The sequence below is a fragment of the Quercus lobata genome, chromosome 3 (genome assembly GCF_001633185.2).
Source record: "Quercus lobata isolate SW786 chromosome 3, ValleyOak3.0 Primary Assembly, whole genome shotgun sequence".
In the NCBI taxonomy this organism is placed as follows: Eukaryota; Viridiplantae; Streptophyta; class Magnoliopsida; order Fagales; family Fagaceae; genus Quercus; species Quercus lobata.
The window spans coordinates 43101225-43113414 of NC_044906.1; the positions used below are offsets into that span (position 1 = coordinate 43101225).

A 12190-nucleotide genomic window follows, 5' to 3' on the forward strand; every position below is an offset into this window, starting at 1 on the left:
AGACTGATGAACAAGAATTTCAAATGAAAGATGTTCAATTTGCAGGTCGAGACAAAAAAATTGATTTATAGAGATCTTTGACATCAAACTCTAAATATATAATTGGCGGTTTTTGTGAGGTCTTTTGGAGCTCCCACAATATTAAGATTGCCAACATATACTACAACAATAGCAAATCAATAACTTTTTAATAAAAATACATGGACAAATTGGATTATTCATAAATCATTCTTTCAATAGATTTTCAATGGGATGGTTGTACCATATGCGTCCAAATTGTTTTTACTTCTATAGGGATCTTCGAAGATTAATAGAATGCATGCTACAGGATTTTAAATTATATGCTTCAAACATTGTGTATCCTTTAAGTAACTTCATGTATATATCATTATCCAATTATCCATATAGATATACTATACACACATCCATTAATCACATATCTAAAATTTCCATAAATACCAAGTTAATCAAAAATCTTAGTGTGCGTTTGGTTCCAAATTAAAAAGCCAACTTATTTTACTATTCAGTTTATTTTTGCTAATATTCATAAGTCCCACTGCCTTTTTTGGCACTATTCATGGGTCTCACTATATTATTTCAGCTAACTTTTACTTTTATCTACAGTACTTTCAGCAAACAATTTTCAGTTTCAACAAAATAAATAAATTCCAAATAGACCCTTAATGTAAGCAATTTTATTGGACAACCCCATACCACATCAAAGTTATTTTACCCCAGCAAGAAATAATTTTGTGTTCTCATCAAAACCCAAAAAGGCCCAAATTTAATATAAACTACTAGCTTTTACTGTTTAATCCTTATACGTAATAATTGTTGAAACCCTTTTGTTTCTATTTCAACTTATCGCTTGAGGAACCTTTTTCCTCCTCAGCCACAAGGCACAATTTTTATTGGACAACCCATGTTATTTTACACAAGCGAGAAATAATAGTTTTGGGTTCTCATCAAAACCCAAAAAAGGCCCAAATTTAATACAAACTACTAGCTTTTACTGTTGAATTTTTATATGTATTAATTGTTGAAACCCTTTTGTTTCAATTTCAACTTATCACTGGACGTACATTAACATGTTTCATTTTACCACTGGACGTATAATAATATATCTCATTCTATCACAAATATAAAATGTAAATGAGATAAAAGATCCTCTTGGCGCAACCCTCTGGAGCTACTAAATAAACCCAAATTCACCAACACTAAGAAAGCACACTCAGAGAGACAGAAGGCTATCCACTTCCACCACCTCTCCCCAAAACCACATTATTCTAATTACAACCATAATAAACAGTTTCAGTTTATATGATCATATGCCTTTTTTTATCCAACTTAATTACCACTCTATGTATCCTGTCTCTCAGTCTACTGTCCAGACTCATTAACTATGATTACCAAATCTAAGATCTATCTTCCTTGGACAAAAGCATTATGATATTTAGGGTTTAGTCCTCGTAACCTATATATCACTCCTGGTTTCCTGTCTCTCAGTCTACTGTCTAGAGACTCGTTAACTATGAGTATCAAACCTAAGATCAATCTTCCTTAGACAAAAGCATTATGATATTTAGGGTTTAATCCTCATAGTTCATATCGGCACAATATTGTATCATATCACAATTTGATTGATGAATAAAATTTCTTTGAGAAATTTTCCAATGGTTTGGTGTTGAGTTCAACCTACTCTGGTCCATTTGGATTGAGGGGGAGGAAGGGAGAGTAGAGTAGAGTAGATAAAAATTGACCCAAAATTAACCTATTTTCATCCAACTCTACTCTACTCCCCCTCCCTCCCCTCTCAATCCAAATAGGCCCTAAATGTTCACTACTGGAGGTTCTCTCCCTTGGTATTGACTCCAAGCAAGCCTAGGTGTTGACCTCTAAATTATCTATTGATGTAGGACAGGTTGGTGGCGAAATAGAAATAAGGGAAAAGAAGAGAAAACATGACAAATTCTATGCTTCACCAACTTAAATTTGCTTGAAATCTTATACTTCACCACCTAGGGGTGCTTGGAATCACCACCAAGCTTAGATAACCATCTCTAACAAAAATAAATAAATAATCAAATTCTAATCCCTAAAACCATCCTGATAGTCTCTTTTAATAGACTTCAACAAGTAAATAAAGTCATCATTACAACTCATAATATCCTAAACAACATTAAATTCAAACTTAACAAATAATATACGAGTTTGAAATAAGAAAAAAAAAATCTGAAAAATTATTTTGGTTATGCTACCTGCACCATCTATACTTCGTTTTTCAGTTCTTCAATTTATTATTGCATCGTTTTTGTTTTGTCTTGCAACACTTCTAAACTAATCTTTGGGCATTCACAATTAAGGCACTCTAAAATCTTTTACTAAGTCTGGAAAATTCAAATAGATATGTCTACTTCTTGTAAACAGTCAACATTGACAGAGAGATTTGCTTGTGATAAGCAAAGGGAAAAATTTTCTATGCTAAATTAACGTCAACTGTCTTGTGGGTAAAAAGTCAAGAAAGTTAAGGGAGGAAGGAAAAAGAAAGGAGAAAGCAAGAAAGTTAAATTGTAAGGATTAACTTACCCAAATGACTACTGATCTGCTCTTATAAAGTTTTAGTTCCTGTAAATTCCTTTATGTCCAAAATATTTACAGAAAGAATGCCCTTCCCATTTCACTGTCTCAAAATTTAAAAATGTATATGAACACTAGCTACAAGACTGATAAATCAAATAAATAGTGACAGAGAAAGACTAGGGGTCAAAGGTATGCACCTACTGGAGTATCATCTGAGGTGAGGAGCTGAAGATGTGACTAAGATGATAAGTCTGAAAAGGTCGCCCAATGGATTAACCAAGTGCTATACAAGATCATGGAACATCTCAATGCTGTATTGTACTGTACAAGGTTGTATAAACAAATTCAGATAACTAATTTAGTCAAGAAACATTGCTACCTTATCTTTGAGACTGCTCTTCTTTTTCATCAGGGGCTCTATTTCATCTCCAACAACAGTATTCTGACTTTGCCTTTCAAACTCATAGGCAAATTCCATATCCTTTATAAAAGATCTATTCTCCTGCTCAAAGGGTTTCTTGAGCAAGGGACCCAAAAACAGATCCAACATGTCCTGAGCAGGATCTCCTGTTCTCCTGTCAATGATTGCAATTTCTTCACTGGCTAAACTCACAGTGGAACTATGAGAAGCTGTCACTTCTTCAGTGGTTGAACTTTGGTTACCATTTGGGGCATCAAGCAATCTCACTGAGACATTACTGGAAGAGACCATTGTGGGGACTATTCTTTCTGATCTGCATTCTCTATTTGACACTTGTTGCTCCTTATTCTTCTCAGCTTTGACATACTGCAAGCAGAGGACAGAAACTTAAGATTTTTAAACAGAACTGTTCTAGGAACAAATCCATTCTTCTCGGCTTTCACATACCGCAAGCAGATGACAGAAACTTAAGATTTTTTAACAGAACTGTTCTAGGAACAAATCCATAACTAAAATTTTCTCCACTCGATTATCATGTATTAAATTGCACAACCCTTAAACACTGTTTAATAAATGTAGAATATTTAGTAAACAATATCTATGCAAATTTTAAGAATCAAATAACACGACAAGCTATTTCTAATTATGGAGAGAGCGAATCACCTCTTCAGCAATGGTCATCAGATCATCCATTGTCAGCTCCACATCATCATCATTTGGAAGCTGAATGTCAAAATCTTCACCCCTTCCAAAGTCAGAACCCTTTGCCTTTTGTCTTTTCCGTGCAGTAGGTTCCCTAAGTTTTCTCCCAAGCCTATTATCCTTTTTCTTCTTGGTAACAGTTTCAGTGATGATACCATCAAGGTTTGAATCCTGTAGACCTGCTTTTCTTCTTTTCTTTGTTTCACATTTTAAAAGAAAATGTGAATTCACCCCTTTTTCTTGGACCAGGATCCCTTTTCCAGGTGCTTTAGTCATATTTTTTGCTTCAGAATGGCAAGCTTGGGGCAAAAGTCCCTCATCTGCATGGTGGTTGTTTTTATCTACATCATCAGACTTTCTCTCTTGGTCAGCAGCAGCTACACCCAGCATCCATACCGGTAAACGCCGTCGACTTCCCTCATTAGGAGCAACTCCAACCATTTCTTTTCTTCCTGTGTAATTTCAGACATTTCGATAAAGAATATCAAGCAAAATAGAAAAAGGGAGGGGGGGAAGAAAAAAAACAGAAGAAGAAGATTTTTGTATCATATGTACCTACTAATTCAATAAATAATAGAAAATAAACAACATGGGAAGATCAGTACAAAATTGAATAGTAAGAAGGATACCTAGAAGAAAGATTAGTTCTTTATACAAGAAAAAGCATAGGGAATCACAAAAATGTAAAACAGTTAAACCAAGGCTATCAATAAGGTAGCTCAAATCTAAGAAAATGACCTTCCAGAATGCTTGGACCTGTACCATTAATCCATTATAACACTTAAAGACCTGTACTGGATAAACAGACATTCAGTGTGAAGGCCCAAACACATGGCATCAACAGTGGCTTAAGCCATGCTCAACGGCGTCCTTCGCAAACAGTTGACATCAAACTCTACATCTGAATTTGGAGTATCTTACTTCAATTCAATTCAAAGTGTTCAATAAACAATGTCACATCAGAAACAAGGGCATAGTGCTATTTATGGGGAAAACTAATATAGAATGGATGAAAAAAAGTAGATGAGTTGGTACTTGGAGATAAATTAAGTAGATTTTTCAAAACATGAGGCTCACATTTCCACATTTTCACATAGAAATTTCTCTATTAAGAAGTACTTTGTTAGTGTTTTTTTTTTTTTTTTAATAGGTGATAAAAGCTTTATTGAAGGAAAAGTACATCGTGTTCATAATGATGAACACTATATACTTGAAAAAATAACAGATACATCAAGAAATGGAAATAAGTAGGATTTCAGAAAAAGGCCTAACAGAAAGTAGGATTTCAGAAATGGAAATAAGTAGTGTAAAACCCCATATAAGAGACCACTCATACAAAGTCCCAACTAATAGAGACTTCAAAAGATCTAAAGGTCTTTCAATATCTTCAAAAGTACGGTTATTGCATTCTCTCCATATTAATCACATTTAAAGAAGCTGGTACCATATTCCAAAGATTTGAATGATGTTTCCCCAACCAATTCCTCAATGCAAAAAGAAGAGAAGCAACTCTCTCCAGCATGACCCACTGGATCCCAAATATCAAAAAACTTCACTCCACAAGGCATGAGCAAACTTACAATGGATCAAAAGGTGATCCACATATTCCCTATCACAACAATACAAGCAACATCAATTAACTAGGGGCAAACCTCTTTTAAAAAGATTATCAATGGTAAGGATACTACCTCTAGCTAGTCTCCATAAAAAGAACGACACCCTTTTGTGTGCCTTTAAACACCAAATGCTCTTCCAAGGGAAAAGATAAGTAAAAGGATTGGACAAAAAATTATAGGAGCGCACATCAAAAAATACGAGTCCAGTCAACTGCCAAGTCAATTTATCATCACCCTCACCCCTTGGCATATTGGAATAAAGGAGCTTGAAAAGATTACACACACCTTCCAATTCCCAGTCATGTAAAGCTCGTTGAAATTATAAATTCTAACTTCTATATCCCCCTTCTAATGCAGGAATAATCAAGTTAGAAATTCAAGCTTCTTTAGAAACAAAGCAAGCAAACAAATCGGGATACAGATCTTTTAGAGGAGTATGCCCATACCAAGGATCGTACTAGCATCGAATACGATGACCCTCTCCACAGCATACACCACTTGTCCGAACAAGCTTTCTGCACCAGCCCAAATATTCTTTCCACATCCCATAACCATGAGTCCCTCTAACAGCTCTAGAGTACCAGCCCCCTTTATCCTCAACGTATTTATTAGTTATAACTTGATGCCATAAACGATTAACTTCCTTCCCAAATTGCCATAACTACTTGCCAAGCAAGGCTTGGTTAACCCAATCTTCCGGATCCCTAAACCACCTCCCTCCACCGGCAAGCAAACCTTATCACAGGCGAGGCGACTAAAGAAGTACTCTGTTAGTGAAGCGGAATTCAAACCAAAATACATTGTTAGTCCTTAAACCTTAGCTCGTGAATGATTTTATTTTAGTCCCTCAAGTACACCCTAATTACATATATCCTAATTTTGACTAATTCATGAACCTCAAATCCTTTAATGTTAACAATTTTTCCAACAGTTGAGAGTATATAATTGAAGATCAAATCCTATACTATATACATTTATATATAAACCCCATTTGGTTGCAGACATACATACAGAAATATCATAAGAAAAACCGAAACTCTAAGCTTAATTTGCTAAATCATCTCAAATAACCCAAAATGCAAATCCCCGTAACAGGTTTTGTATGACAATACAAAATTCACATGAATTTTTGAGATAACTCATTGCGCTCAGTGTGTATGAAGGCATACCTGAAGTTGAACACCCGATATGGCAGCGCGGATCAACGAATGATATGATATTTCTTTTGTCTCTCTCTCTCTCTCTCTCTCAATTTTCTTTCACTAAAAACTAAAATCATTAGGTTTTCAAGATTGGAGAAGCAGTCAAGTTCGTCTCCAAACTTCTAGTTTTGGTTTCAGCATTTGAATTTTGTGTACAGTGTTTGTGCTTTTTGATCTCTGAAATTTGGGCAAAATTTGCTATTTAGACTGAATTTAGAAATTTTTTTGGAAAATAGCATGCGCGTCAAACTAATTAGATTTTTTTTGAAACTCAAGTTTGCCAAACTCGATTTTGGGCTGGAAAGCAAACCTTATAGTGGCGTTTTTTAGTTCCTATAGCAGCGTTATAAAAAAAGGCCACTATAGGGTACATATAGTGGCGTTCGCCACTATAATTTGAATTTTGGACTGGAACTCGAGTTCCAAAATCAATCCAACTAACTAAATAGTTTGATGCGCATGCTGTTCACAAAAGAATTTTCTGAAAACAGTCTAAATACCAAATTTTGCCCTGAAATTTGTGTTTATGTTTGATGTTTAGACCCAATAGATTTTGTAAAATATTCTTCAAACAACTGTGTTTATCATTGGAAATATACCATTTTTGTCGCAACATTTTTTGGACAATTTTTATTTTGGTCCTTAGTTTTTTTTTTTTTTTTTCTTCTTATTTTAATACCCCAAAGTAAAAAAAATTTCTCAACTTCATTCATACCATCATCTCATTAATGGAAATATCCTACATGGCAAACAGATTACATCGCAATGATGTTGACATGGCCATTATAATAATATTAAAAAAATTTATTTGATATTTAAAATATGCCACATTTTAATTAAAAATAAAAAAATTACTTTTTTTGATTTTAATGATTGAGAAACAAAAAAAAATCTATAATAATTTTCTCAACTTTTCTTTAACTTTTTTGACAACCAAACACAACATCACAAAAATCAAATTTACCAATCTTGAAACATAAAAATCAACCTAATACTAAATCATCAAAAATCGTTTGAAACTCCACAAACCCAAATCAAAACCCCAAGGTCCCCAACCTACTTATAATTTTAAAAAAATTTCAAGCACTCTCTCTCTCCCTCTCTCTGAACAAGTTCAACTTTCTCTCTAAACTAGTTTATCTCACTCTTTTAAATCATCGTGATTGGCCAAGTCAGACCTAGCTTAGTGACCATGCCACAACCACCAACGGCAATGGCTCTTCCTCTCACAACCAACCAAACCTAGAGGTCTCTCTCTCTCTCTCTCTCTCTCTCTCTCTCTCTCTCTCTCTCTCTCTCTCTCTCTCTCTCTCTCTCTCTCTCTCTCTCTCTCTCTCTCTCTCTCTCTCTCTCTCCATGGCCAAAAACTAGTGGTGGCTTTCTTTCTAAACCCTTAGATGAAAACCCAGTGGTGAGGGTTGACTTGGTTTTGGGATCTAGGTTTGATTGTTTAATTTGGGTGAGAGAGAGAGAGATTGAGATCGATGGTGCTAATTTGATTGTTTGAGATTTTTTGTTTGGATTGATTTGGTACTTTGGGATTTGATGATTTTGCTTAAATTTGAGAAAATGGGGGCTTTGGGATTTATTATTTTGTTTTTAAGCTGAATTATCAAGGTTTTTTGTGTGTTTTCTTTCCCATGAAAATTTATGGGTTTACAAATTTGTTGAAGATTGGTTTGGTTGCTGGGTTTATGCATTTATTTTTGGGGTTTTTAAGTTTGATTTGTTGGAGGTTTCGGTGTTAAATTGTTAATTGGTCGATTAGGTATGTCTTGATTTGGGGAAGAACAAGAAGCTTATGTTTTGAGTTAAATCTTCAATATTTTTTGTGTTTATTTCCTAAGAAAATTACTAGATTTATGGATTTGCTAAAGATTGGTTTGTTTATAGGTTTATGTGTTTATTTTCTGGGTTTATGAGTTTGATTTGCAGGAGGTTTCGATGTTGATTCCGTTAAAATTTAATGAGTTTGATTGTGAGTGGGTTGGTCGGTTGGGTATGTATTGATTTGGGAAGAACATGAATGTTCTTCCAAAAAAATAATAATAATAATAAAGAAAAGCAAAAAAACAAAAAAAAAAAAACAAAACAAAAACAAAAATTTTATTTTAATTATTTAATTTAATTAGATTGAAGGTTTTTTTTAATTTAATTTATTTTTTGTTTAAATTTTCTAATGTGGCTTAATTTTTTTAATTAAAATGCTAACATAGCATATGTCAAGTGTCAAATAAATTATTATTATTATTATTATTATTATTATTATTATTATTATTATTATTACCACTTCAACTTCATACCTACTAGCGGTGCACTCCGTCTAACACCTAGACTATTTTTGTTAGTGAGATCATAGTAAGGACTATATAAAAAATGATTTTCGAATTTTAGGGACCAGAATAGGAGCTCAAAAAATGTGGGGGCCAAAGTGGAAATTTGACCTAAATGAAGGGACCAAAAGTGTATTTTCACCAAGAAATAAAATAGATTATCAATAGACACAAGTCCTAGTGGGACCTTTTGATCTTGGGCTAATTAAAATTGACCAATTATCCTCAGAGATTAATGACTTGTTCTGAGAAACCACCATAAATACAGGGCATCCCTAGCTCATTTGTGACCAACATTTCAAGCGTCGAAGAACATTTGAAGACTATTAATTTAAATCATTCTTCAAAACCTTGAAGGTCTATTGGAATTAAGCACTAAAGCCTCAAAAAATTTCAAAAACAAAACCAACAAAGCTCTAAAAGCCTAAAGTAGTCCCATATTGTAAATATGCCACGAGGCTCTTGAAATTGTTTGGTTGTGCTAATATCATGCATGTCCCAGTGAGTGAGAGTAAGCAAGCTAATGCTCTAGCAAAATTGGCAACAAATCTTACTATACAGGTTCCCAATGTAAAATTTTAAGAGAGACCACAACCCCCCAAGCCCCGAACCTTCAAATTGTCTTGGGCATTGACCCACACGAATGGGTGGAGTTATGTTTATTGTCTCTCAAGAGACAGTGGAGGTTCTACTATTGTTATCATCCCTCTTAGGTCAAGGGTTTTACAATGAAATTGGCACTTAATTAATTGGAAAAATAAGAAAACCAAAAATTGAAAAGTACATCGTCATATTCATGAATTGAAAATGTACATCTCTTTGATAATAACCAAAAAATTACATTACTTTGGTCCTAGATACTATTTAAAATAAAATACAACGCTTTGATTCCTAGTTTCAATCTAGAAAAAGAAAATTACAAGGATAATTCTAATCTATTAACCCTTGATCTAAGTTTGGATACTAGGTTTATAGGATTGGGAAGGTGTTAGGCATCAAACCTGCCTGGTGAAACAAGTCTTCCAGACTGTAGTAGCTAATGATCATATCATATCATTCAAGAGTTTATATCATCCAAAACATGTGATTGCAAGGTAAAACATCCAAGAACATGATGAAACCCTATTCTAGGCATGCCTAGGTTGGATATTGATGGTAAATATGTGTGTGATGTGTGACAAACCCTAGTCTAAGAGTATATGAACATGGTATTTGAATTGAAAACCCCTATTCTAAGAGTGTGTGAATAGTTTATTGAAATTGAAAATGCCCTAATTCATGTAAGGCTAAGAACATCCTAGATCTAACATGCACACAGACAAGAATATGTCATGCTTAGATCTAAAAAGCTAGGGTATAATAATAAAGAGGAAGTCTAGGACACTCCTAAGCACTCCAAGCTCAAATCTTACCTGCATGCACCGACACTCCTAAGCACTCCAAGCACTTTGAGCTAGACAACACTTTCTAGAGGGATTTGTAAGCAAGAAGTTGGTAACTTATGACTAGGACGTCTAAACTATCCCTTATTAGTACAAACTCTAGAGAGAAAGGGAGAAACTTCAGTTTGCTAGGAAGCCCTAAGAGTTTCTTGAGTTTCAAAGATACTCGATGTGTTTTTGAACAAATGGTGGAGGAGGTATTTATACTAGATGTGTGTAAGGTTTTAGACTCTAGGAAATGTGAGATTCTTAGAAAAATAGGTTTTCTAAAGAAAAAACGCAGAAATCAAGGTCAAACTGAGTGGGGAGCAAGCTGAACTAAAAATGAAGGAAGATCTAGAGAATCTAGTCCTTGGTTCAGATCCTCCTTAATCTTTTTTTTTTTCGAGTCCGTCTATTTTCATTTCAATTGTGATCTGATTTCCTCCGAATTTCAATGTCCTTTTTTTAATTTTCTTGGTCCTCAAGGTAAGCAAATTAATTCCAAATAAGTTCAATTAATTAATTATTTGTCCAATAAATCAAATTCTGCCTATTTTGCTGGGAATCAATAAATTCTTTGACTTTGGATTAATTTGGATCATGCAATCTTACCATAAACCCTATCCTCAGCCAATAGGAATATGGCACATCATTTAATTTAAATTGGACTAAAAATAGACCAATTAGAATTAAGAGATCAGTATCACCTATGGTCAAGACCGGTTTCATGCAAGTGAACTTCACCATTAAAACTTTATCATTTGATATCTTGTAATCCGGTAGTCCAATTAATGCTAATGAACTGTCGTTTTGATAATTGTGACCTCAAGATTTGTTTTATGAAAAGTATTTGGAGATCAAATGGTCAAAATTATAGTCTTACCTTGGAGACATGAAATAGTGATGATATGCAATGCAATGCAAGTGAGGTTAAATAGGAGGGGCAAAATGAGGTGTCTACAAATTCCTATATGTCAAATGTGAGTAGTTCCTCCAATTTTCAAGGAAGATGAGATAGAGAAATAATTCAATACTATTTTAGTCTCATATATCATAGTTGTGATGGGTTGAAGCCATTGAATTTTATGAAGTAAATAAACTATCATGAACTTGATCAAGAGAAACATCATATACAAATATGGTGTCCCCCATGACATCATCACTAATATTGGGAAGCAATTCTACAATAAGTTAATGAACAAGTTTTGTAATAACTTTCCCCAAAGCCTTTAACAATTATGTGCAATTTGCTTAAGAAGATTGCAAGGAAGTAAAAAGAGATTATCAAGAGAGAGTTGAAAGAAGCTTTATGGGCGTATCATAAAACATATTAAACACCTACCTAGGCCACTCTATACTCTATTGTCTATAGGGTAGAATTTGCATTACCACTTGAACACCAATTCCCTTTCACAAAGGATTACCATTCAAGAAGGTCTTTTTGCTAAAGACAGTGTTCTTCTATGTCTTAAAGAACTAATAGCATGTTTGGTACATATGTTTAAACAACAATTTTTAGTGTTTAAACACTGAAAATTGTTGTTAAAAAAAAAAAAACCTTGTTTGGTACGATGTTTTCTCTTTTTTTTTTTTGAAGTGGTGTTTGAGTTATGTTATTCAAACACTAATTTTAGAAAACTTCTCATAGCAATTTTCAAGAAACAAACAATGTTATTTAGTGGTACAATTGTAAATACTTTGAAATACATGGGTCCCACTTTGATAGTGATAATTCCTTGGATATCAGTAGGTTGACAAGACTCGAACGATGATCTTTGGGCTATATCCTGTAATACAAAGAACACTGAATCAGAGGGGACCGGTGGGGACCGGCCAAAAGTCCTCCGATGATGAAGTTAGTTACTTTTAAACTCTCTGTAAGAAAGGAGTATTTTCTCAAAGTAAAATTGTC

The 12190-nt window shown here is 34.0% G+C and overlaps 1 protein-coding gene across 4 annotated transcripts; it reads right to left on the minus strand.

Annotated features, from left to right (window-relative positions):
- Positions 1 to 2651: 2651 nt before the first annotated feature.
- LOC115979184 lies at positions 2652 to 6727 on the minus strand. Of its 4 annotated transcripts, none has more exons than XM_031101156.1 (4): positions 6489 to 6727; positions 3665 to 4155; positions 2960 to 3367; positions 2652 to 2863 (listed from the first exon to the last, which is right to left on the minus strand). In XM_031101156.1, the coding sequence occupies exons 2-4, from the start codon at positions 4142 to 4144 to the stop codon at positions 2789 to 2791; spliced, it is 963 nt and encodes a 320-aa protein (XP_030957016.1). In that variant the 5' UTR covers positions 4145 to 4155; positions 6489 to 6727; the 3' UTR covers positions 2652 to 2788. The 4 variants fall into 4 exon arrangements, with proteins under 4 accessions (XP_030957016.1, XP_030957017.1, XP_030957018.1 ...); XM_031101157.1 differs by lacking the exon at positions 6489 to 6727 and adding an exon at positions 4442 to 5136; XM_031101158.1 differs by having other exon boundaries at positions 2652 to 3367; positions 6489 to 6726.
- Positions 6728 to 12190: the final 5463 nt, after the last annotated feature.